A 27867-nucleotide genomic window follows, 5' to 3' on the forward strand; every position below is an offset into this window, starting at 1 on the left:
GTGTGGGCATGTATGGCTGCCAATGGAACTGGTTCCCTTGTATTTATTGATGATGTGACTGCTGACAAAAGCAGCTGAATGAATTCTGAAGTGTTTCGGGCAATATTATATGCTCATATTCAGTCAAATGCTTCAGAACTCATTGGACAGCGCTTCACAGTGCAGATGGACAATGACCCGAAGCATACTGCAAAAGCAACCAAAGAGTTTTTTAAGGCTAAAAAGTGGAATGTTATGCAATGGCCAAGTCAATCCCCTGACCTGAATCCGATTGAGCATGCATTTCACTTGATGAAGACAAAACTGAAGGGAAAATGCCCCAAGAACAAGCAGGAACTGAAGACATTTGCAGTAGAGGCCTGGCAGAGCATCACCAGGGATGAAACCCAGTGTCTGGTGATGTCTATGCATTCCAGACTTCAGGCTGTAATTGCCTGCAAAGGATTTGCAACAAAGTATTAAAAAGTGAAAGTTAGATTTAGGATTGTTTAGTTTGTCCCATTACTTTTCGCCCCTTAAAAAGTGGGAGGCACATATAGAAACCGTTGTAATTCCTACACCGTTCACCTGATTTGGATGTAATTACCCTCAAATTAAATCTGAAAGTCTGCAGTTAAATCACATCTTGTTTGTTTCATTTCAAAGCCATTGTGGTGGTGAATAGAGGCCAAAATATGAAAATTCTGTCAATGTCCCAATATTTATGGACCTGACTGTACATACATACATACATACATACATAAGCAAATCAGAAAACCCCAATTGAACAATTTGACGATTTGTTGCCAGATTGAACGATTTCACACAGGGGCGTTTCTAGGGAGGAGGGGGCCTGTGTGCAGTCTGACACGGGCCCCCTCGTCTCCATCCGGCAGCGCACTGAGCTGTGCGTGGCCAGCGCCGGAGTTATAGACTCTGGGCACTAGAGTGCGCCCAGAGTCTATAGAGTATGCGCAGGTCACCGGGAAAATGGCCACGGCGGCCATTTTCCCTGTACTGCGCATGTGCAAACGACAGGAAAATGGCCGCAGCGACCATTTTCCAGTCATTTTTACAGCGCCGGACCCCCGCGCCAACGCGGTACTCCGGAGTGTAAGTAATACTATGGGTGCAGGGCCCTCCTGGACCCAGGGGCCTGTGTACCCCACAAACCCTGCACCCATTATAGATATGCCCCTGATTTCACAATCACTGTAGCAATCTCCACCCGTACATTACAGATCTCTTTCAGTGATTTGAAGATCATTTTCTGGAAAGACAGATTATTATTATTATTATTATTACCAGTTATTTATATAGCGCACACATATTCCGCAGCGCTTTACAGAGAGAATATTTTGGTACTCACATTCACATCAGTCCCTGCCCCAGTGGAGCTTACAATCTATATTCCCTAACACACGCTCACACACACTATGGTTAATTTTTGCTGGGAGCCAATTAGCCTACCAGTATATTTTTGGAGTGTGGGAGGAAACCAGAGCACCCGGAGGAAACCCACGCAAGCACAGGGAGAATATACAAACTCCACACAGTTAGGGCCGTGGTGGAAATTGAACACACGACCTCAGTGCTGTGAGGCAGTAACGCTAACCATTACACCGTCTGTGCTGACAGATCTGGCAATCTTGAAAGGAACATAATTTTATTAGTAACAGTTGGAAGATTGACTGATCGTTACCATACTCTAGCAATCTACAGACCCAGTTGATCTGTGAAATCTACTGTAACTTGTTGGACAGCCTGATTTGGCGGTTACGATCACTTTTTGATTGCAATCGTCAATTGGGGAAGCACGTACATTGGCAATTTATTGGGACAATCATCACCAAATCGCCTCATTCCATTGCAAATGTATGGTGCCTTTACACAGGAGTTAAAAAAGAAATTTAAAAGGAGGTGAACACTGTGGGGCTGATTGAGCTGGGAGCAAACAAAAAAAAAAAAACCGTGCTGCACTGCAGGTGGGGCAGATGTAAATTGTGCACAGTGGTGTCCAGCATCTGCGGGTGGCATGGAAATGCAGGCAGTATTTGTCCTGCATGCAAAACCAATTAATTGTTTTTGCACCCCTTGCATTGTAATATGGTTTGTTCCAGATACAAAACTACTTGTTTTTTTTGTTTTGTTTTGCTCCCAAGACAGAATCAGCCCCTGTACCTGAAAACACTGCTACAGCAGGACAACGTCCAACAATCTCCTGTGAGTTCCTGTTAGGGATTATTTCACACCTGCCGGTTTTGACCGGCCAGCAAAACACCAGGCAGAAGCCGGACATTTTTTTTCCGGCAATAGTGCCTTTCACATACAGTACAACGGCTATCAGCCGTTTTTAATGTTGTTTTTTTGTTCCTAAAATGTATTGGGCATGCGTAGAAGCCACAGCAGCAGCTCAGAAAAGCCGGCGTGTGTGTAAGGAAACATTGTAACATATACTCCAGTGCCTTGCAGGGACGGCGTGGACACGGCACGGCAGCCGTCCTTGTCGGTGGACATTCATGGCTGTAACACAGCGCCTTGCCGTCTGAAAGGACCCATCCATTTCCATAATTAATTATTACACATGGCAAAAAACCGCCCTGATTTTTGCCAGACGGTGAAAACCGGCGTGTGTGAAATAGCCCTTAAGGTGCCCACACACATAGCGCTATTTTACATGATCTGGCCGATTCCGACGCATTGGAACGACAGATCATGTAAAATATTGCCAAATCTTGAGAAAATCGTGAGTCCCCACTCATGAAAACGAGGCGCGTCTCCGCTAGTCGTACATCACATCGTCAGATCTGCTGTGCTGTAGGGCAGATCTGACAATATGGGATACAAATGCACTGGAGAAATGTCTGGCTGCACGATAGATTGTTTGAAGATTGGACGCTGCAAACACCAAATCATGTGCAGAGCTGCCAAGGAGAGTTTTCAAGGTAAATCGTGCACGATGTTGGATCGTGAGCACATCGCTATGTGTGGGCACCTTTACCCTTTACCTCATGCACTTGCTTCTGTACACCGCTTGCCCTGGACACTCCCTACTGAACCGTTTGCAAGTCATGCTACCTACAACTGCTGTATCACAATGTATCTATATTTTTGATGCATTATGTGACCTCATCTTCAACCCCTGCTACTTACCACACAGCCAATATATGCTCATTTCTGTCATTCACCAGTTTACTAATAATCTATTCATGCTCTTAGGGCCTGATTCAGATTTTTTTTTAAAAACGACCGCAAGTTTGGTTCGCTCGTTCAGACCTAGAGGCGTGAACAGACCGCAAAGAGCGCACGGTTGATTTGAATAGTCACCCCTATTTTCTGGACGAGCGAGCGCTAATTGCGTCCGGCTCTGAATCAGGCCCTTAGTTACCATTTTCCCTCTGTCACTACTGCTTAGCAATCCCCTAATAAACTAACAACCCGCCTCGGCCCTATAATGCCTGGCTCAGCTACACTCAGCCCTCTAATGTCACCTTAGCCTGGGCACCGTTCATCAAAGTCTATTGGGGCTGCAACATGCAATCATTTTTCTGGGTGCACTCACATATCATCTCCCAACCGCAGCCAAGAATCCAGCCTGCACAATACTGCACATGGGAGCGCCAGGTGGAAGACCAATCAGATGCCACATCCAGGGAAATTGCAGTATTGGGTTGGCACTAACACAACCCCTCTGCAGCCATTTTAAAATGGGGGACGTAAACCGTTTGTTGGAGTAGGTGGTAATGCTACTTTAATCAATGAGAACCAGGCATACTGTATGTACAAAGAGCTGATGTCTGTGCAGATAAGTATTCAGATTATGGTTGTTGTTATTTTGCAGGCATAAGTACTTTATATAAACATAAAAGGAGAAGTAAAACGTCAATGTAAGATGACTGGCTGGTGCTAAATCTTTATAGTATACTGTATATGCTATACAAAGTAAGCTAGTGTGGTTTCACTTTTCTTTTTTGGTTGAGTCCTTTATATGCACTCTTTTTAAATCATGTGTCTTGCAATTCTTCATATAAAGGACCTTTTGTAAACAGGTATTTACTTAACTCAACAATGTGCACACACAAACACAAATGATAGCACCAAAAATGCTAAACTGCGTATTCCATCAAAAGCAAAATACTGTAATGCATCGCATATTATACTTCAAAGGAAAAAAGGCGGCAATTATTAACGACATGCCAGATGGGTGTCCTGGATTTATTATGGGTTTTCTGATAGCCCTTCTCAGCTTCATCCAATGAGAGTTTTATATGACATAAGCACTTCTTTTATAACTGGACAAAAAAAAAATGTGCTTAGTAGCTTTGTTCTTAAACATCATGCAATGCCCATTAGTGTTCATTCTAGCACCCTGCACCTGTCACAATCCGTGCAGTTCCCCTTTCCTGCCTGGGGTGTCGCTCTCTGCTCTGGTGCTTCTAGCACACCCTGCTGATGCAGCAAACTACTGAGATACAGACCTGAGTGTGCTAGAAGCACCAGAACAGAGCGGTTGTGACAGGTGCAGGGTGCTAGAATGAACCCAGGTTGTGCCAAGTGCAGGGTGCTAGAATGAACACTACCCATCATTTATATATCAACGTTTGTAAAATGCTGATCTATGTAGTATGAACAGCTCCTTAGGAGATGAAATAAGCCAAGAAGCTAAAGCTTGTGTGAGAAGTGCAGGGCTCCCGGAGGGGTAAGCCCCCAAAAATGAATAGGCCCTAAATAATATTAAATAGTTATAGGACCCTATTCCCAATTATTCTTTTGTTTTACCAGAAGTTTCAGAAATTCAAGACCGAGAAATTTCACTATCTGCATTAATATTAATCAAAGTGTATATTACTAATCTGAATACTATATATGAAAAAATGGACAATGTACACCTTTCTCTTTCATCCCTCTGCTACAGGTTCCATGTTAAGGAGGAGGTGCTTATCTTACAGAAGGGATGCAGGCACGTGTAAGGATGGACATCGGAAACCGATGATTAGCGACGAATGATGTTCCCAACCCGATGGAAATACTTTTTAAACAGAATTGCGGGTATTCGATTTTTGCTAACCAACAGATGCAACTTTTTGATGCCCATCCAATGGTTGTCAGCCTTGAATGCAGCCGCGGACACCTGGAAGTGGTGTCCACAGCTCAACTTATGTGAGCATGCGTAAAGCACTGAATGTTCCTGCGCATGCACACAGTATAACCATCGATGGCTACTAGTCATCACATTATTAGATTTGATGTCGGAAGCCCGGCAACCATTCCATGCCGGGCTACCGAGGTTCATCCCTAGGCTAGTGGACACTCTTTGCAGATATACACTGTTTGGATTGGTTGAATTATACCCAAGAGCAGGGCCAGGGATAACAACAATCATAATGACTGCAGCCTCCACTTTTATTTTTGCCTATATCTGATCCCATCAGAACCCATACTTTTTAAAAGCGTTTCACTTTAATTTCAGTTCAAGACTGAAGGGTTGAGCTAACATTCATAGTTAATTGATCCTCATGGTTACATTGTCCTAAAGCAGTGGTGGGTGATAAGTGGGCCATAAAGCCCTTACCTGCAGCGAAAAGTTTTATGCCATTAAGCAGACAACAAGACTGAATGAAGCACATGGCTTCTGCATCCTGAGCCCTGCTCTGCACCATACTGTACAGGATCACACAACATAAGACACATACTCAGATGGAAAGCGATTGAAATGCCGGCAGCTGTTTAGCCACCTGTTCGGAATCCCGACAGCGGCTGCCCGACAGGATGAAAATCCCAACAGAGGCAGGTAAGTATGCTAACCTCCCCTGCCCCCGTCCCCAACCCTACCTTAGTGGTGCCTAACCCTAACCTCCCCCTGGGGGTGCCTAAACCCCCCTTACTGCTCCCTAAACCTAACCCTCCCGGGGGGTGCCCAACCCTAACCCACCCCCCCCCATAAAAAACCTAACGCTAACTGCCCTAAACCCCCCCCCCACACACACACACGGCTAACAGGACGGGAGTCCCGCGGGCTTGCATCGTTCGGGCACGCGTCGTCCTGGATTCCGGCGTCAGAATTATGATAGGCGTCGGTATTTTGACACCTATCATAAATCTCTAGCTGGCATTCTGCTGTCAGGTTTGTGACACATAACTACATCCCACTCAGATGAGCGAGTGCCGTGTAATCTGCACTACATTGCCTCCCTACATCCTCTGTAGGCTCCAGACTGAAGGTAATCAATTCTTAGACTATTATTAAAAAGAAAAATATGAACTATTTGGTTTTAAGTGGTTATTGGCACTTCCTAATGAATGGTTTGGAGTACACATGGGGGTATTTTGTGGCAAGGATGGGGATATTGGAGCAAGGGAGGGTGGAAGTATTATGGAGTAAGTGATGTTAGGGTTGCTTTGGGGCTCATTTTATTGCAAAATTTAAGTATATGTGATGATCTGAATATTGGAGGCCAGCAAACAATAATGGCGCATTTCCACTGCGCGATTCACTCCATGAGCGATATCGTGTAGTGTGTCCCCGGCAGTGGTGTGCTCAATGTCCTTAACGATGATATCGTCAGGTTGGACAGTAGGTTCGGGCGATGAGCGACGTTGTTCAATATATAGTCTAGTGCAGTGGTCTCCAACCTGTAGCTCGCGGTCTTAATTTTGGTAGCTCACGTAGTTGCAGTACTGCCGAGTAAACTAGTAGGAAGTGACCTCTGACATGTGCTCCCCGGTGGCATCGACACCATGGGTGGAGCCACAGGGAATAAAGTCAGGTGATTGCCACAGCCTCTACAGCAATCACTTGACTTGCTTCCCCGTGGTTCTACCCACAGCGTCTACGCTATGGCGGAGCGAGTGACTCCCGCCCAGCCGTGCTGGAAAAAATCACACAGCAGCCCTGCCTATATATTTTGCTCCTCTACTGCACGTACCTCCATGGAGCCGGTAATTAACAGTGAATTGTGCCTGTGCTTACATTTTATTTACAAACTACAACATTACTTTTTATTTACAAACTACAACATCACTGTAATAAATGCATTGTTATTTTCTATGAAACTTTTTTTTCTCATTAAATTACCTTCAATTGTTCGGTTATTAGCCAGATATTTTTTTTTCTACAATTTTACTAGCTCTTCAGGTTTCAATTTTCTAAAGTAGCTCACACCTCAATTAACGTTGGAGACCACTGGTCTAGTGGATACTGATCACAATATATTAGATTGCCCATTACATTCCTAGAGCTACCCAAGAATACATATACCCCTATCAGCTCTGTCAGCAAGTGCATTAAAGATACTGGATGAGTGACTTTATGTCACTCCTTATGTGTTTTAGGGGGATGTAGTCAGCATCCTGGTGTGCGGGCTAAATACCGGCGCCAAAATCTCGACAGCGTCAGGATTCTGGCTCTAGAATACCGACCGCCGGCATCCCGAAGGTAAGTATCGGGCGTTAGGGGGAGGTTTAGACACTAGGGGGTTAGATTTAGGGTGCGGGGAGGTTAGGTTTAGGCACTAGGGGGGAGGTTAGGTTTAGGTACCCGGGAGGGTTAGGCTTACCTTCTTTCCTTATGGGTGTCGGGATTCTGTCGGTATGCCGCTGTCGGTATTCTGCCCTGCGGCATCCCGACCATTGGGATCTCATACCCAACCCGTTTTAGGCTTTGCTATCCACCAGCGCCCTAGGCATCATCTTGGTTTATGCCATAGGTTCTCAACTCAGTCCTCTGTACCCCAAACAGTTCATGTTTTCCAAGTCTTCTCACGGAATCACAAGTGAAATAATTGTGGCTCTTTTAAAATGTGTGCGTGAGTAATGACTACAGCTGGGCGATCTGGGAAAAACATGATCTGTTTTGGGTCCTGAGGACGGCGTTCGAGAACCATTGGATTATTCTATAGGGCCTTCATGTTGAATAGACCCAGCTAGGGTTACTTGATGTAGTGCACTGAATGTATACTGGGAGACTCGTGAATTTCAAGACGTTCTCCCGCAGAGGGATGATTGGAAACCGATGGCAGACTTGTTGGAAATGGTTGCTGCCATCGCATGCTGGTTTCCAACAGCCATTCCAAGGTTCATTCCCTACGTGGTCACCCTGAGGTTGATATCCACCGCACAGCGCATGCGCAACATCTCTCGCTAGTTTCCTAGTGATTGCTACATGCCATGGCGAGCCAGGTTGCGATGACGGCATGGTCACCACTAGCCATTCCTAGAACAGGCTTCCATATTCCTCCCAGAGATTGCATGACCAATGAGCATTGGATATCATGCCATCACCACCACCCTCCATCCCGGTTAGATTTAGGCAGGTGTGACTCTGTCTATGCTCCATGTCAGTTCCCCCAGCTCCACTGACAGAGAACATTCCCATTCTGGTGCCCCAGGGTCCCCATGGCCGTTGGGGAACACATGCTGCGGGGGAACTGTATGACGTCACCTGTATCATGCCGCTGTCCGGAAACCCCGGCTCATCGGATCTAGAGTCCGGACTCCGGACGCAACAAGCAGCAGCTCTGTTCTGAGTCTGGGCGATTTGTTTTTGCTGAATAAAGTTGGTTGAAAATTTTGTAGTCCAGCTTCGGGGGCGCGCGCAGATGCCGGTGACGTTGGACTACAATTCCCGCGATGCTTTGCGGCCGACCGGCTGTCAGTGGCTGTGGTAGGGCGGAGCCCCGTGACAGGTGAGATTTCGAGGAAGCGGCTGCGCACTGCGGCCCCCTAGCGGCCGGCATACAAACCTGCAGCGCTGCAGCTGTGCTGGGATCATGTGGGTGTTTGGCTACGGCTCCCTCATCTGGAAGGTGGACTTCCCCTACGAGGAGAAGCTGGTGGGCTACATCACGTGCTACAGTCGGAGATTCTGGCAGGGGAGCACTGACCACCGGGGGGTCCCGGGCCAGGTGAGGGCCATTATCTGTGTGTGTGTTTAGGTCCATAGGGAGCAGGGTCACGGGGCTTGGGTCACTTTTGCTGTCTCACAGGCATCCTGGCCCTGGCTCTTCCTGTTGGGTACCAATGGCCAGCATTGGCCTCCTGACCTGAGGGTAGACAACATGAAAGGTCAACGCAGTGAGCACATAGGGATAGCCAAATGATGGACATCAAATGGTTGATCATACATCAAATGGTTGATCATCGACGGTCTCCAGGTATGCCACCGCACAGGGCGCAAAGCGAAGGGAGGTGGCAGGTTTGCTACACTGACGGCATCCCGCCACCCAGTTCTACCTTGCAGGGGATTCCGCAAGCTCCACCATGCCCCCCCCCCCCTAGCATTACCTGTGTGACAACATGATATCACATGAGCCTGTGCACCCAGGTCCGGTGTGAGGTTGGTAGGTGCCCTAGGCACAGCTTCATATTACCGCCCCTATTTCCCCAATACACTCTTTCAGTCTGTTTATATAAACCCACACTAATGCTGGGGTCACACTAAACAATGAGTGTACCCAGCGATGTTGGACGCGCCATAACCGGCGGGGGTGACGACATCGGTAAGTGCATACACACTTGTCGATGCCGGGAACGACGGCGAGGATGCAGCATGGCATCGCTAGCTATATTCCTGGAATGTGCTGCAAGTACAGACGACTGGGGATATCGTTAACGATATAGTGTGTACACACTGGACGATAACTATTGTCGTAATGATGTGTCGTACCGGCAATTTCTACATCAGGGTCCATAGGGTATCCACAGGGTACCTTGGGGTATAGGTGATGACGTCAGGCATCGGGCACCATAGAGTTAAAGTTTTCAGCCTCCCAGGATGCACTGGGGTCCCCCTCCTATACCCCGCCCCCGAGCCAAGGCATCTTAGTTTCGTTTGGTGCCCGGCCGGAGTCGGATGCACCTGTTAGAGGGGGGCTAAGAAGAGCCCCTGAAGTTTTCTACAATGCAGCTGTGGCTGTACATCTGGAAGTACAGCATGGACAGTCAGTACTGATGTCCATGCTGTCTTCCCTACACCCCCGCCGGTACCAGAACGCCGGTACCGATCCGGGGATGCTGGTAAGCATCTGGGGTCACAGCTAGCGGTGATCCCAGATGTTTGGGACCATGGCCGGATCTCAGGGAGACAACAAGGTAAGCAGCGGGGTCCCGCGGTGGGACCCTGCTGAACATGGTCCAGAGTCCCCAGGCAGGGGGCTCCCTGGGGACTGGCTGCAGCGTGGAGCCAGGTTCTAACCTGCACTTCCACTACCCCCCTGGGACAGCGGACCGCGGCAGAGCGGTAGCGCTGCGGCGTCCCAGGGGTTAAATGCATGCCAGGGGAGCGTGCCCTCCCTGTCTCACAGCCGGCGCCTCCCCCGCTGCACACAGCCCTCTCTGCACACGCTGACTGGCCCTGTGGCAGCGCTCCTCCCCCAGGCCAGCCTCCTCTATGCTCCTCGGTGGCCATCTTTCTCAACGCATGGTGAACGCTGCTGGAAGCTTGAAACGGAGGCATCGCGGTCTGGGTCCCCCGGCATACCTCTCCTCCGCTTGGTCAGGTCTGTGTATGCAGCTCTGTGTCCTACCAGGCTCCGTGTCTGAGTAGCTGAGTATCAGCGCTGATAGTGCAGGAATTTATTTTCTTTGCATTGTATGTGACTTCTGCTAGCGCTGCTGCCTGTACTTTCAATTTCTTCTGTCAGCCATTTCACTGTCCCTGATCTTTCTGCTAAAGCCCTTGCGGTGCTTGCAGGGTGGTCTCACACTATACTAACAAGTATCTGTGAGAGGGGTCACATACTTAATCATGTCTGAGAGTGACTTTCCTCTCCAGCTTCTGTGTACTACGTGTAAGGTACCAATAGCGGAGGGGCTATGTTGGCAGCGTTATTTATTGGCGCGGCCAATTACTGTCACGGCACTGGTACAGGAGCCGCTCTGGGCTTGTTTCGCCAAAGCGCTTACAACCTTGGTAGGCCAGTTAGCTCCGCAGCCTGCGTTCTCACAGATGGGATTGTCCCAGCAGTCAGTGGTGTCGTCACCCATGCAGGGTTTCCCGAGGCAAATGATGGTACCCCACAGTCTCCCTATTTCCCCTCCCCAGGTCTCTCAGGAGCCTGCGTGGGTTAATTCGCTGACAAGTTCTGTACAGCACTTGTCGGACGTGTTACAAGGGGAGTTTGTGTTACGGCCATATAAGCGGCCGGTGGCGTCGCTGTCTGCTCCTTATGAGGATGACGACGTGACGTCTGATGATGGGGAGATTCTGGATCTTTCGGACCAGGAACCTCTCCGTACTAAAGAGTCGGACGCTAGGTCCAAGGTATATATTCCTGGACTTATTCGGGCAGTCCGCACAGCTTTAGTGATTGAGGATGAAGATCCTCTGGTGTCCAAATCTAAATATGCCTTTTTTAAGGATATTAAGGGTGACGCCACAGTGTTTCCTCTTTCGGGTCAGTTAGTGGACCATTTAGAGGAAGCGTGGAAACAGCCTGGCAAACGGTATCAGCCGCAGAGACGTTTGGCGGTGGCTTATCCGTTTGCGGATAATTATTTTTCTAAGTAGGAATCCCCTCCACAGGTGGATTCTCATGTGACACGCCTAGTCCGTAGTGCCACGTTGTCCATGCCCTCCATGTCTTCCCTTAAGGATGCTACGGACCGTAAGGTGGAGATCTGCCTAAAGTCCGTTTATTCTCTTGCAGGGGGGGCAGCTAGGTCGGCTATGGCCATTTGTTGGGTAGCCAGAGCTATGGAGCGCTGAGCTGATACTTTGGAGGCGTCTTTCGATTCCGACTGTTCGGCTGAGCAGACCGAGTTGATAGGCAATCTCCGGGACTCTGCCACTTATATCAATGAAGCGGCCTTGGATATCAATACCCTGGCGTCTCGGATTTCTTCGGCAGCTGTAGCTGCTCGTCGCACCTTATGGTTGCGATCTTGGAAGGCGGACGCTGATTCCAAAAAGGGCTTCGAAGTTTTGCCTTTAAATGGAGAGGTTCTATTTGGTCCGGACCTGGTCAAAATTGTAGCCACGCTGGCGGCAGCCAAATCTGCATGTCTCCCGTCTGCTGCAGTTCCTTCCAGTTCAGGTACATCGGTATAGGGCCCAGGGTAGGCCTAAAGCACAGTCCTTTCCCCGACAGGCTGGCCCCAAAAAATCGGCCAAGTCCCGGAAGCAGGCCTGGAGTACCAGACGTCCGGCCCCTAAGCCAGATGACAAGCCTGCGGCCTGACGGTCCGGGCCTCCCTTTGGGGGATCCCAAAGTGGGAGGCCGCCTGCTGCAGTTAGCCCAGTGTTGGTCGGTTACCACGACAGACACTTGGGTTCTCGAGGTGGTTTCTCACGGGTACGCCCTCTCCTTTCGGCACAGGCCCCCGTCTCGATTCTTCACCACGGGTCTTCCATCAGACCGGAACAAAGCCTTGGAACTGCGGAAAGTGTTGCACACTATGCTCCAGGCTGGAGTTATAGTGCCTGTTCCATTCTCCCAGAAGCGCCAGGGTTTCTATTCCAATCTGTTTTTGGTGCAGAAACCCAATGGGTTGTTTCGTCCGATCCTCAACCTCAAAGCACTCAACAAGTCTTTGCGGGTGCCGAGGTTTCGGATGGAGACCCTGCAGTCCATCATTCTGGCGCTGGAACCTGGGGATTACATGGTGTCGTTGGACATACAGGACGCTTACCTGCATGTTCCTATTCTTTTACGCCATCAACAGTTCCTCAGGTTTGCAATCCGCAACGACCACTTTCAGTTCCGGGCGTTACCTTTTGGGCTGGCGACAGCTCCACGTGTTTTCACCAAAGTGATGGTGGTCATGGCGGCTTCCCTGCGGCTGCAGGGAGTCCGCATGTTACCGTACTTGGACGACCTTCTGTTGGTGGCAGGATCTCCAGAGCTTCTTCTACGTCACTTGGACCTGACCATTGCGGTACTGTAACGGCACGGCTGGTTGATAAACTGGCAGAAGTCCACTCTGATTCCGTCTCAGCGGATTCTGCACCTTGGAGCCTTATTGGACTCCAGACAGCAAAAGATCTTTGTGACGGGGGAAAAGATCTCTGCCTTGCAGTTGAGGGTGCGCCGTTGTCTGCAGAATCGCAGGGTGTCTCTGCACTCGGCGATGAGGTTACTGGGCTCCATGGTGTCGGTATTCGACATGGTGGAATATGCCCACTTTCACTCCAGACCTCTGCAGCAATTGATCCTGTCCAAATGGAATGGACTGCCTCAGAGTCTAAAATCCCAGACGATGGTGCTCACTCCGGAGGTTCGCCTGTCCCTAGCCTGGTGGTTGCAGACAGCCCATCTCAACAAGGGTCGTCCGTTCTGGTGGCGAATTGGTTCCTGTTGACAACAGACGCCAGTCTTCGGGGCTGGGGAGCAGTCACGGGTCCTCACTTGTTCCAGGGCAGGTGGACTCGGGCGGAAACAGAGCTTCCAATAAACATCTTGGAGCTCCGCGCGGTGTTCTATGCTCTCCAGCAGGCACATCGGGTTCTCCAGGGTCACCCAGTGCAGGTCCAGTCGGACAACGCTACCACCGTGGCCTACACTAATCGGCAAGGAGGAACCCGAAGTCGGGCGGCTCTCGTAGAGGTGTCCCGAATCCTGGTTTGGCGGAGCGCAATCTCCCGGCCATGTCAGCAGTCTTCATCCCGGGAGTTCTAAACTGGGAGGTGGATTTTCTCAGTCGCCAGGACGTTCATCCGGGGGAATGGTCTCTGCACCAGGACGTCTTTCAACTGCTGGTGGGGTCTTCCAGAGATCGACCTCATGGTGTCACAGCACAACAACAAGTTGCCGGTGTACGGGTCTCGCACAAGAGACGAAAAGGCGTCTCTGGTGGATGCTCTGTCCGTCCGGTGGACGTTCCGGTTTGCTTATCTGTTTCCTCCGTTTTCCCTTCCACGGGTAATCTGGAAATTCAAACAGGAAGGAGGGACGCTCCTGTTGATAGCTCCCGCGTGGCTCCGGAGGCACTGGTTCTCAGACCTCCAGGGACTGTCCGTGGACATTCCTCTGCGGTTGCCGTTACGTCCGGACCTCCTGTCACAGGGTCATTCTCGTCACCCGGACCTGACTCTTTGACAGCGTGGCTGTTGAGACGGCCATGTTAAGGTCCAGGGGGTTTTCCAGCTCTGTAGTGCAAACCATGCTAAGGGCTCGGAAACCATCCTCTGCAAGGATATACAATCGTGTGTGGCATACGTTCTTCCAGTGGTGTCGGCCGAGAGGTTATGCTCCTCGGGAGTTCCGTCTGTCTAGAGCACAGGTTCTCAAACTCGGTCCTCAGGACCCCAAACAGTGCATGTTTTCCATGTCTCCACACTGAATCAAGTGAAATAATTATCTCCACCTGTGTACCTTTTGAAATGTGTCATTGAGTAATGATTACACCTGTGCACCAGCTGGATGACCTGCAAAACGTGAACTGTGTGGGGTCCTGAGGACCGAGTTTGAGAACCACTGGTCTAGAGTATTAGCTTTCCTACAGGCAGGACAGGACCATGGGCTTCGCCTTGCGTCTCTGAAGGTGTAGTTGTCTGCCCTGTCCGTCTGGTTCCATTGTAGGATTGCTGCAATGCCTGATGTGCGCACCTTTATGCAAGGTGTTCTCAGAATTCAGCCACCTTTTGATCCACCGGTGGCGCCTTGGGATTTAGCTGTGGTCCTGAGGGCTCTCCAGGGACCGCCGTTTGAACCACTGGGCTCAGTGGACCTCAAATGGCTGACAGCTAAAACTATTTTCCTTCTGGCCATAGCTTCGGCCAGACGTGTTTCTGACTTAGGGGGCTCTCTCCTGTAGACCCCCTTTTCTGATTTTTCATAGGAACAGGGCGGTGCTGCGCACTCGTCCTGGTTTCCTTCCTAAAGTTGTTTCCAGTTTTCACATCAACGAGGAAATCGTTGTGCCGGCTTTTAACTCACCTGATCTTTCAGTGGGTGAGGCCACTTTGGATGTTGTGCGGGCCTTAAGGATTTATGTTGACCGCACTTCTTCGTTTAGGAAGTCGGACGCCTTGTTTGTCCTCTATGGCTTCCGTAAAAAGGGGTGGCCTGCTTCAAAGCAGACTTTGGCAGGCTGGATTCGTATGGCCATTTCAGAAGCTTATCTTCATGAAGGCCTTCCGGTTCCTTCCTCTGTCAGGGCTCATTCCACTAGGTCTGTGGGTCCTTCGTGGGCTGCTCGACGTGGTGCCTCTGCAGTCCAGATCTGCAAGGCTGCCACTTGGTCCTCGGTCCACACCTTTGTGAGGTATTACGCGTTTGACACCTTTGCCTCTCAGGATGCTTCCTTCGGGCGGCGGATTCCCCTTTCAGCACAGGAGCGTCCCCACCCTTAAAGGATACTGCTTTGGGACATCCCCAAGGTATCCTGTGGATACCCTATGGACCCTGATGTAGAAAATGAGATATGGTAAGAACTTTGTTATCTCTATTTCTATGAAGTCCATAGGGTTCCACAGGACTCCGGCCCTGTCGCACCTGTGCTGCAGATGGGCTTTGCTCTGGTCACCGGTTTTTCCGTCTCCCTCTGGTGAGAATTTGATTCTTGTGTGTGTCCAGATCTTTTTTCTCTCTCTTCTCCTCTTCCGGCCTATGGCTTGGTACGTAACTGAGATGCCTTGGCTCAGGGGCGGGGTATAGGAGGGGGACCCTAGTGCATGCTGGGAGGCTGAAAACTTTAACTCTATGGTGCCCGATGCCTGACGTCATCACCTATACCCCAAGGTATCCTGTGGAACCCTATGGACTTCGTAGAAATAGAGATAACAAAGGTAAGTTCTTACCATGTCTCATATTATTGTTGAAAATATAATCTAGGTAGGGTGTACGCACTTTGACTTGTTTACCAAAATATATAAGAACCGGGTGAGTCACTTTTGCTATGCACATCCTGTCTGTATGAGTATCACCCTTTGATGCAGAACCAGACCAGCCAGACTGGGCTCTTTAGAAACTAGAGCAAACTGCGTACTAATTGTACATGACAGGATTCCTGAAGTTTATCTGCTAGTTTTAAAGAAGCAATCATTTACATGGCATTACCAGCCTGGTTTTGCCTTTTAAAATGATGCAGCTTTAAATCTAGCAGTTTATCACAACTGGCAAAAAAATATCGGTACAAAATTTATCGTGTGTGTATATGCATCAATAAGAGGAACATGATAGTGAATGTTTAAAATAAATTTACAGCATACTGTGCAGGAACATCTTATGTAAAGCTACACTTTTATATTATTTTATTTTAATAGATCATTTCCATGCAGCCTGCTTTTGTGCACTTGTGGGTAGCACCTCTCGCAGATCACACGTCCCCCTCTCGCAGATCACACGTCCCCCTCTCGCAGATCACACGTCCCCCTCTCGCAGATCACACGTCCCCCTCTCGCAGATCACACGTCCCCCTCTCGCAGATCACACGTCCCCCTCTCGCAGATCACACGTCCCCCTCTCGCAGATCACACGTCCCCCTCTCGCAGATCACACGTCCCCCTCTCGCAGATCACACGTCCCCCTCTCGCAGATCACACGTCCCCCTCTCGCAGATCACACGTCCCCCTCTCGCAGATCACACGTCCCCCTCTCGCAGATCACACGTCCCCCTCTCGCAGATCACACGTCCCCCTCTCGCAGATCACACGTCCCCCTCTCGCAGATCACACGTCCCCCTCTCGCAGATCACACGTCCCCCTCTCGCAGATCACACGTCCCCCTCTCGCAGATCACACGTCCCCCTCTCGCAGATCACACGTCCCCCTCTCGCAGATCACACGTCCCCCTCTCGCAGATCACACGTCCCCCTCTCGCAGATCACACGTCCCCCTCTCGCAGATCACACGTCCCCCTCTCGCAGATCACACGTCCCCCTCTCGCAGATCACACGTCCCCCTCTCGCAGATTACACTGTCCCCCTCTCGCAGATTACACTGTCCCCCTCTCGCAGATTACACTGTCCCCCTCTCGCAGATTACACTGTCCCCCTCTCGCAGATTACACTGTCCCCCTCTCGCAGATTACACTGTCCCCCTCTCGCAGATTACACTGTCCCCCTCTCGCAGATTACACTGTCCCCCTCTCGCAGATTACACTGTCCCCCTCTCGCAGATTACACTGTCCCCCTCTCGCAGATTACACTGTCCCCCTCTCGCAGATTACACTGTCCCCCTCTCGCAGATTACACTGTCCCCCTCTCGCAGATTACACTGTCCCCCTCTCGCAGATTACACTGTCCCCCTCTCGCAGATTACACTGTCCCCCTCTCGCAGATTACACTGTCCCCCTCTCGCAGATTACACTGTCCCCCTCTCGCAGATTACACTGTCCCCCTCTCGCAGATTACACTGTCCCCCTCTCGCAGATTACACTGTCCCCCTCTCGCAGATTACACTGTCCCCCTCTCGCAGATTACACTGTCCCCCTCTCGCAGATCGCACTGTCCCCCTCTCGCAGATCGCACTGTCCCCCTCTCGCAGATCGCACTGCTCATACTGTCACCTCTAGCGGCTCACCTTGTTCCTCTTCAGAGCCGTAACTAGACTTTTTGGTGCCCTGTGCCAGAAAGAGCATTGGCGCCCCCCTCATTTTTCAAAGGGACATAATGCACCCAAAAAAAGGGAAAGGCCTCAAGGGGAAGGGCCAGGGAAGAGATAGGAGAGGCCAGGAGATGCTGGGGATGAAGTAAGAGGAATCTATAAGTGAGAATGATAATAAACAGAAATTTGACAGGCCCAAACAGCGCCCCCTGACCTGTGGTGCCCTGACCGGCCGCACTACTCTAGCTACAGCCCTGCTCCTCTTCACACTGCCCTTACACTGACTCCACGCACAGCTCACCGGCCCCCCATCACAGCTTACTGCCCTCCTCACCCTGTCCCCACTCGTAGCTCACTGCCCCTCCCCCTCCCGGGTTATTGCCCCTTCATACTGCCCCCACTCATAGCTATGTATGTTCCCCCTCACAACCCGTACTGCTGCCCCTCACAATGTTCCACTCACATCTCAATGCTCCCCCCTCATAGCTCAGTGCCCCTCTCACCACTTACACTGTCCCCTTAACAGCTCACATTGCTCCTCACCTCTCACTCTGCCCTCCTTACACTGACCCCACTCACAGCTTACTGACCATACTCACAGGTTACAGTCCCCCCTTGAGATCAAACTGCCCCCTCACAGCCCCTTACACACTGCCACCACTCAGCTGTGTGACAGCCCACAGTGTTCCCTCTCACAATGCCTCAACTTACATCTACCTGATTCCCCCTCACCTCTGCCCCCCCCCCTCCAGATCATACTGCCCAAACATCCCTAATCCCCCACCCCAGTTTACACACATTTCTGCCCGCACCCTCCTGAGTGTGTGCAGAAATGCCGGCGCCGGCGGCTATCGCGCCCTGATAGAGCAACAATTGAATTGCTCTGTCTGGCGTCGTAAAAAAAAAAAATAAGCAGCCGGAAGAACATTTGAATAGCCCCCTCTGAATCTACAGTATATATACTAAGTGCTACAATGTAGCGTCCGCAGCTTTTCTCATTCCAAGTTCTGTTGTGGTTCTTATACAGACTCCGGTGCACACAAATATATATGCGCCATGTGCTGGTGCGTCCTAGTCGCATCGCATTGCGACTTGGGACTGTTTTCAATTAGGTGCGAAAAGTCTGTTTCTGCTGAAAAGTATCGCGAGTGACGTCATTTCGCCTTGTGAAAAGTTTCCATTCGTTTTCAAACGCGAAGACTTTTTGACTGTTCGGAAACTCAATGCAATGGGACCTGCGAAAAAGTTTTGCCTCTGAATAGGTGTAAAAAAAAGTGCTTTTTTTTGTTTTGGGGTGCAAAGCTGCGGGAACCCCTCTACACCCTTGGTCCCCCCAAAGGTAAACTGCATGAAAAAAAAAGTCTAAAAAATTATTTAGATCACCCCAAAAAAGTACTTTAATTTTGGGGGCGAAAAAGTCCAAAGTTGAGGGACAAACTTAAAAACTAGCGAAAATGAACTCCAAGGGGGTCCCCAAGTATGCCCTAGGTGTTTTAACGTTAGCAGGTGCTTGCGGCAGGTGGATTTTTAAAACTTCACTTTAACAACCTAAAACTATGCTTGCACCCATTTTCAGGTTCCCCAAATTTGCTGGGACTACTTATTTTCAACAAAAAAACAGCTAAATGCTATTCTTCTGCACTTATGCAAAGACACTAAATACAAGCTATTGAGAGCATTTAAGTCCCCCAAATACCTTCAGCAGGGCTATTCAGGGGCATCTAGAGTGACCCCCAATGTCAGTGTATCTTTTGGGGGGTGTCAGGCTGATTTCCCCAAATCTGACAGCACTTTTCGCCTGTTAGTTTCGCCGGGTCCCGTTTTCGCCAATTTCTAATTGAATACGGGGATAAGCAGGCAAGCGCGCAATACTTTTTCACATTGAAAACCAGCGATGTGGCCGAAAACTACGGGACTTTTCGCCTGGAATTGAATATGCCTCTTAGACGTATTTTTTGGCTAAAAAATATCCCTGACGCTAGCAAAGTAGCACGGGACCTGGCGGCTCACTCACGCCAGGAAAGTCGCGCTGCGTAGCGTTATTGCGGCTAAATGTGTGAAGACACATCTGTAAGTAACATTTTAACTATCCCGGCGCTGGCTCTCCAGTGTCTACAGAGTCATTGTCGACATCAATACTGCATCCCGTACTAATATATTAAAGGCTAACGTTTTTCAGATGTAATTAGATGAAATATGTAGGATAACCGAATGCCACTTCTCTGCACTCCTCTCATTCATCCCTACACAGTATCTTTCATTTTCGGAGGAATGGCACTTTCAGAAAAGCTAAAATGAAAAGGTTATTGAGCTCCTATTTTCTGCTATCGTTTCCTTGGGTTGCACAGACAGTTGATGTCGTGGGGTCTTTGCAGTGCTTGGCTGTTCTTCTGGGTAGCACCACTGATGTATAACTTTGTGCTATGACCTCCTTACAAAACTACACTGTTAGTTTTAGGTGGAATTCTTTTTAAAGTGGAACTAAATTATACAGTGATATTAAAGGCACGCATCCACTAGACGACATTGTAATCGTGCAGTAGTTTATCAGTCTATGATGAGCCTGCACTGAATGAGCAGTCGTTCAGTGCAGGCACATCAATAATCTGCAAACCCGTTGAACCTGACGATATTGTCAGGTTGTACAACATATTTGTACGATGATAGATGTCTAAACGACCACCGGGAGCGCGCATAGCTGGTCGGTTTACACATTTTTTAAACAATCTGCAAACGATTTTCTAAAGATCTCGTTCCATCACTCAATTTAATCGTCTAGTGGATGTGTGCCTTAACTGTTCCCCTGGATGTTGAACGGGTTTGCCTTTCTTTGAATGCTAGAAAATTTATTTATTTTATTTATTTATTACCAGTTATTTAAGTAGCGCACACATATTCCGCAGCGCTTTACAGAGACTATTTGGCCACTCACATCAGTCCCTGCCCCAGTGGAGCTTACACTCTATGTTCCCTATCACATGCACACACACATACACACTAGGGTTAATTTTTGTTGGGAGCCAATTAACCTACCAGTATATTTTTGGAGTGTGGGAGGAAACCGGAGCACCCGGAGGAAACCCACGCAAGCACAGGAAGAATATACAAACTCCGCACAGGTAGGGCCATGGTGGGAATCGAACCCATGACCTCAGTGCTGTGAGGCAGTAATGCTAACCATGACACCGTCTGTGCAGAAAATAAGTTTGAGGAAATAATTCAAAAGATGTTGTCCTATTGCAGGATATTTACATCGTTAAATGCCAAATGTCACACGAACTGATAAAAAAATAAGCACTTTGACTACTGTGCAAACAAAATGGACTTGAGTTTCCTAGTCCCCAAAAAAAGCATGGTGGCATAATATTTATCGTCTGAGAGGCATATCCAATTAGGCGCTGGATTAAATGCCAGGTTCCATGACCAGAGCTATTCAGTTATTCTGCATTTTATCTGTGTGGTAAACCCTCATTCAATGCGTAGTAACCCATGGATTACCACATAAACCCTGCGGCTAACTGTATATGCCCCTTAGTTTTGAATTTTGAGCACAGATTTGTTCTAGGGTGTTTTTTTTTTTTTTTTTTATAGATATTTCCATTTAAAGAACAAAAAAAAAAACATAAATTGCATTTAAACTAATAGGGTAAATCATGTGATATGACTTATGCATTAATTTGCACACAACTGCACAAGTTAAATTAAGTTTTTATCCCATACCCCTTCGCATTCCAAACTTCCACGTGTTAATAGGTACAGTGTGACCCCATTTCTGTAAGAAAAGAATTGCAAAATGGGGAAACATTTATTACTCATTACGAAGCTGATGATTTTCTAAATAGCGGTCCAGTGAAAGTTTCAAAGTAGCATTTCGTGACGCGTTTCTTTGTGGAAACTTCATCTGTTGACAAAACGCACCAAGTACATTACTTAGGTCCTACCAGTGTGCCATGTTTACAAAGTCCTCATTTTAGTCATTAGCATCAATGACTTCCGTTCTAAGGGCCTGATTCAGAGCCGCTCGTAAGCGGCCGCTCGTTCGCACTGAGCGATGTTCGCACAACTGCGCATGCGTACGGATTGTATTACGCATGCGCAAACCAGTCAGTGCGGCCGAAACTCGTTTGTTTGCAAAATAGCGAATGCCTGCTATTTGGAGTGACAGTAGGAGGCGTATGTGGGTGGTAACAGGGGAGGGTGCTTGAAAACGGGGAGTGGAATTCAGAACGCAGGCGTGCTTAAAGGTCAAAACGGGCGTTTTATGGGTGTGCATAATTAATATAGCAGCGTCAGCGACCACGTCACTTGGGTTTTTTTTAGTCAGAACTACTCGCAAAATAGAGGTTGAAAAAACCAACCACAAGAATAGCGAGCAGTTCATACGCTGGTCGATGTACTCGATTAATCTAATAAATAGCGGACATGACGTATGATGCGAGCGGCCAGGGGACGTATTTTTCAAAATTTCGAACGCAAGTTTTGCTCGCTCGTTCAGACTTAGAGGCGTGAACAGACCGCAAAGTGCGAACGGTTCATTTGAATAGCCACCCCTTTTTTTTTAAACGAACGACCGCAAATAGCGAGCGGCTCTGAATCAGGCCCTAAAGGAATTACTTCAACTTATATCCTGCTCTGTGGTGGTCTCTTCAGACCTGCTAAATGACATGTGGTGGATACATTTACTTGCATGTTTTTGGGACTAATAAAGGAATCCAGAAGTATTCTGGGAAGTTAGAAATTAAAATACCCTTTATTGCGTGAATGAGGGGCTGGTGTATGACCACACCATCACATTTGTCGGGAGGATGCAGCTTGTGTGCAGTTCCTCAAGCACAAATTAGAGAAGACAGGAGAGAAGGTGTGGATCTTATTGGGTACAATGTGCTACCGAAAATAGTGTTTGAAGGCATTCTCTTAAATCCTGATCTTGAAAATGTCTTCAAATTCCTTCTAATTGATTCATGTACATCCCATAATAGGTAGGGGCATTAAGGTTACTATATAAAGTGACAATGAACTTACTCAATCTGGAATCTAGCCTGGAGAATGGTTGGGTATGGGATCTTGGTGGTCAGAATACCAACAGCTGCAAGTAGGTAAGTTTCCTAACCCTAACTCTCCGCCTAACCTTATCTTACTTTTCCTGTGGTGATGCCCACTCAGATGATCTGCACAAGTTGAGTGACCAGGTAGTACTTCTTGAGGTCCAGGCCGCTATTACATGTGTGAAGGATGTGGGAGGCTGATTTATTTCTGTTTCCTGACCCCACACACAAAACCAGTGAGCAGGTCATGAAATTTGTCTAAATAATGCTCAAGGACCTTAGCTGGTAAGGTTAAAAACTACTAAAGAGGGCAGGTGAGTAAGTTCTTCTTACCAGAGATGTTTCACCCAGTCTCTAATATGAATACCTTACACCAATGCCTTAAGTCCTGCTTGAATTTAATAAAACATTGTGGTGTAATTGGTTACAAAAATTTGGTGTAGTGCCCATGTATCGAAGTACCTGAGGCTTGGCACTTACATTGAAGTATGGTGTTGATAGGTTTTGGTGAAGTTTAAGGGCCTAATTCATTACCGATCGCAACTGCAATTACGCAAGCAATCGGCCGATTGTGGCGTGCTGCGCATGCATCACAGTGCGCAAACCTGCCACTGCAATCAGGACTGTGATCGCAGTGACTAGGCAAACCATCGCAGAGACATTGACAGGAAATGCCGTTTGTGGGTGGTGACGGGGGCTGGTCGGGGAAACGCAGGCGTGCCAGTGCGTTGAACGCCGTTGCAGGGGAGTGCATGACGTACTCAGCTTGAGGACTCATAGCGTGCGATGAGGTTAGTAATTTCTGAGTAAAGTCTGACCTTGTGCAAGTGTGTGTGAGGCTGCAATGGTACTCAATTGTACTGATGCTTTCACAGTCTTGCTAAACATTACTGATGTGTGTAAGGTAAAGTGGGCGTCCTTATGTAGTGCTGCTGCGGCAGCATAGCGATCGCAATGGATTAGCATACTATCGTAGTTGAACCGCGTGCGTAATCGCTATTACATTTGCAGTTATGATCGTTAGTGAATCAGGCCCTAAGTCCAGAATTTTACTTTGGTCCACATTAGGCTTATATCCGAGTAGGGTGCTGAATTTCTGGATCTTTGTGAGCGAGTTTGGCAGGGGGTCATCAGGCGAGTGACAGTGAGCTAATATGCAGCCCAGCATTTTGTACATGACACCGGCCATACTTTGATGTTATTTGCTTAAGTAACATATGAGCTCAGTATAAGCCAATATTCAATATGCTTAGTGTCCCTCATTTATCTATGGTCTACCAGGGGAGTCCAAATGTGAGTGCTTTCCTCAATTTTTAATTCTGAATTCCCTAATGGAGAGATACTTTGTGCAGCACAGGAGAGAACCAAATCTTCCATTAGGGAATGGGTATGTAATGGCGGCTGTTGGGATGCCTCCTGTCAGAATACCGACAGCGGCATCCCGTTGGTTGGTATCCCAAAAGGGGTCAGTTAAGTATACTTACCTTCCCCCTAACCCTTCCTTTTTGTAGCCTAACCCTCCCTACCCCGCACCCTAACCCTCCCCGTCAGTGCCTAAACCTAAGTCTCCCCCCTACGTGCTTAAACCTCCCCCCCCCCCCGTGGTCCCTAACCTCCTCCCCTCAACCCCGCTATGTTCCCTACACCTATGAATAACTTTTTGAGTCTGAAATAAACAGGGGAAATCCCCTGACATCCCAAAGGTTCATGCGATCCGGCTCCCCCTTGGCAGACTTAAAACTCAACAGTGTTGGGCATGTATGTAGATCCCCCATCGTTGTATTGGTATGACGCATTAAGTCTTTGCCTTAGTGGTTGGCCACCAGCTCTCATGTAGGTATATGATACTTATCAAGTGCAAAGTGATAAATCTTCTACATAATGTCAGGTTAAACCTTTTTGTATATATAGAATAAGAACAGCGCAAAAGTATTGTGGAAATGTGAGCTACTACACGTAATGGTTCAAACTTATAAATGTATTTAAAAAAAATTTGAGTCCTGACATATTAGAACATGTGAATAAAAATACTGAATAAATTCAGAGCAATAAAAGGAATATATGTGTAAGGAGCATGATAAATCCCATAGGTTATGTCCCTGGTATTGGTAATGGACCTGTCCTGCAGGTCTAAATAAATAACTCTGTCCAAAATTAAATATCCATACCATCCATAAGTAGCGGTCCTTAGATTGTGGTAAATCCCTGTAACTCTGGGCCTGATTCAGACCCGGTTGCACGCGCTTAGAGCTCGCAACCGGGTCTATGGTGGCCCACAGCGCATGAGCACGACGGAGCGGGCTCCGTCGTGCGCATGCGCGAGGCCCGGATAGCGACGAGCAAGCCGCTGCTTCGGGTCTCGTACCAAAGGGGGAGTGCTGTCAATGTTGAGTGACAGCATGCCCCCTTTGGTGGGTGGGCCAGGGGAGTGGCTTCCCAAACGGAGGCGTTCCCATGTGAATGCCTCCATTTGGGGGCGGCCACACTGACATCACGAGTGATGTCAGTGGGAGAGATTTCGGCTTTGTTAGAGCCGAAATCTCTCTGGGGCTTGCGGCAAAGAGACCCTACCAGAAGGGTCTCGTTGCAAGCCCAATGATCGCGATGGCCTTGACCATTGTGACCATCTTCCCGGCCCTGATTCAGAGCGAACGCTCTGTCAGAGCGTCCGGCTCTGAATCAGGGCCTCTGCGCAGTCCCGCTGATGGGGAGAAGTTGTAGTGAGATGATAAATTCCAGCAGCTTCGTGCCGTCCCGCTTGGGGTGAATGTTGTACTCCTTTGTTGAAGTGTCCAACTTATTTGTCCAATGGGATGGTAATAATGAAGTATGAAAGACCAGAGGAAACCAGAATCTCCTTACATGATAGAGGCATGTTCTAATATGTCATGACTCAAATTTTTTTTAAACAAATGTATAAGTTTGAACCAATACGTGTAGTAGCTCACATTTCCACAATATTTTTGCGCTATGTTCTTATTCTCTATATACTAGTTGTTTTCCACGTCATCAGATAACCACTGATCATTTGGATAGCTGCAGTAATATTGTGGGAGTATAGATTCTTATCAATGCAAAAAATTTATTGTAATCACACACTAAGGGCCTGATTCAGAGCCGGACGCTCTGAATCAGGGCGTGTTTTTTTTTTTTTTTTGCGAGGCGGCCTCTTGGACGCTCGCATAGCTGTGGGTTACCACCCACAGCTTATGCGTGCGTCCATGATGATGGTCGCGATGGTCAAGACCATCGCGACCATCGGGCTTGCGACGAGACCCTTGTGGGTAGGGTCTCGTTGCCGCAAGCCCTGGAGTGATTTTGGCTCTTATCAGAGCCAAAATCACTCCCACTGACATCACTAGTGATGTCAGTGGGGCCGGACCCAGACGGTAGGCGTTCCCATGGGAACGCCTCCGTCTGGGCAGCCACGCCCCCCGGCACGCCCACCAAAGGGAGCGTGCTGTCAATCACTATCGACAGCACGCCCCCTTTGGTGCGAGACCCATAACGACGGCTACCCCGTCGTTATTTAGGCGCCTCCATCGTGCGCATTTAGGAAACATCGACCCGCTTGCGAGCGCTTCTGAATGAGACCCTAAGTCTACTGGATTGGCTATCGCAAATCTTCATTTGTGTATTTTAAACCTTTTTGTGTTTGCTTTATTCCACTAAATCTTGGGCCAACACAGAGCCGCATACAAGTCGGACGCGCAGTTACACTACATGAAGACATGAAATGACTGTCTCTTGTCCCTGATATTTATTATGTATTACCAGTCATTTATATAGTGCACACACATTCAACAGCGCTTTACAATGAATATTTACCCATTCAAATCGGTTCCTGCCTCATGAAGCTTACAATCTATATTCCCTACCACACATACACACATGTACACGCAGGATAATTATTTTGCCAGAAGCCATTTAACCTATCAGTATGTTTTTGGATTGTTGGTGGAAACCAGAGCGCACACAGGAAACACAGTAACAACATACAAACTCCACACAGAGACTTGGTGGGAATCGAACCCAGAACCTCAGTACTGTGAGGCAGCAATGCTAGCCATTAAGCCGACCGTGTGATGCCTTTGAGCAACGTTATTAGAGATCTGTGTAGAATGAATGTAAGCAGGCGGTTGCTCTGATGGACAATAAATACAGGCAGAATGAGAACACTGTAGACAGTCTTTAGTCCTCCTTGCGCTGAGATCTGGGGCATGCTTCGTGTAACAAAGGGGCTATATGCTGTACGTTGGAGGCCATATTTAATTCACTAAAGGTAGCATTGTCCTTTTAACGAGCAATGGAATATACACATCCAGATCTAGATAGAATTGACTTAAGGTGGCCATCCACTAGAAGATTAAAGTGAGCGATTGAACGATAACAATATCGTTATCATTCAATTGTTTGCAATAATGTCTAATATGACCAGCGATGCGCGCTCCCGCTGGTTGCTTAGACATCTATCATCGGGCGAACATGCTGGACAACCTGAAGATAACGTCAGGTTTAGCATGTTTGCAGATGATTGATGTGCCTACACTGCTCGTTCAGTGAAGACACAGCACAGACTGACAAACGGCTGCACGATTACAATGTCCTAATCGTGCAGTCGTTTTGAGGTCTGCTAGTGGATGGGCAGCATAAGTCTTCATTCCAGACAGCGGGCAGGGCTTTCAGTTATGGGCAGGGCTTCACCAAAATGGGGACATGGCTGACCGGGGGGAGGGGGAGGTTTGTCCTCTTGACACGTCCCCAATTTGACACTCTTGGGGGCACTTACAGAGGTGCTGGGCTTCCCCCAAGCTCTCCCCTCTCTGTGAATAGATGGCATGCGCATATTGCATCTTATCACCCTGCGGCGTTCGTTCGGTAACCGCAGCATCTATTACCCCCTGCATTGCGGCCCATGGATGGGAACAGCACAGGGCAGGCTGCTGTAGCAGGGTGCCGCTATAAGGATAGAGCACATTTTGCCACTTTAAAATCAAGCGGGGCACTTAAACTTAAACAGCCTGGTGGGAACACTTTGGGCCACATTCAATTGTTTCGCCCCTTTACGCTCCCAACAGGAGCTATTCAATTGTTGCTCCTGTATGGCGCGATCAGCTGCCGGTGCACCATTTCAGCTCGTACCGGCCTGTTTAGCGCCCAAACAGCACTTTTTGCGATCGCACCCAGCACTTTGGTGGGGGCTAGCCATGTACGCAACTAATCCCGACCTCTATGGGCGTGATCAACGTGAAAATGGGTATCAATTGAATAGTGCCCTGCGATCTCCTGTCACTTTAGATGGGAGATCGGGCGCGCTAAGACAATTTAATACCGCGCTATGACTCAAAGGTTTGGTTTCAG

At 48.5% G+C, this 27867-nt stretch overlaps 2 protein-coding genes across 2 annotated transcripts in view; one reads left to right on the plus strand and one right to left on the minus strand.

Moving 5' to 3' along the window:
* The window catches only part of ASB3 (ankyrin repeat and SOCS box containing 3), a 151104-nt gene extending 142590 nt beyond the window's left edge, over positions 1–8514 (minus strand). The window contains exon 1 of the mRNA XM_088477995.1: positions 8420–8514. Within this exon, the coding sequence (XP_088334121.1) occupies positions 8420–8428 (9 nt within the window). The 5' untranslated portion in view covers positions 8429–8514. The remainder of the gene's footprint in view (positions 1–8419) is intronic.
* A 207-nt stretch (positions 8515–8721) lies between these two features.
* The window catches only part of CHAC2 (ChaC glutathione specific gamma-glutamylcyclotransferase 2), a 33532-nt gene continuing 14386 nt past the window's right edge, over positions 8722–27867 (plus strand). Inside the window, exon 1 of the mRNA XM_088478066.1 lies at positions 8722–8882. Coding sequence (XP_088334192.1) covers positions 8748–8882 — 135 coding nt within the window. The 5' untranslated portion in view covers positions 8722–8747. The remainder of the gene's footprint in view (positions 8883–27867) is intronic.

This window comes from Taudactylus pleione, unplaced genomic scaffold, assembly GCF_031769625.1.
Source record: "Taudactylus pleione unplaced genomic scaffold, aTauple2 ptg000206l, whole genome shotgun sequence".
NCBI lineage: Eukaryota > Metazoa > Chordata > Amphibia > Anura > Myobatrachidae > Taudactylus > Taudactylus pleione.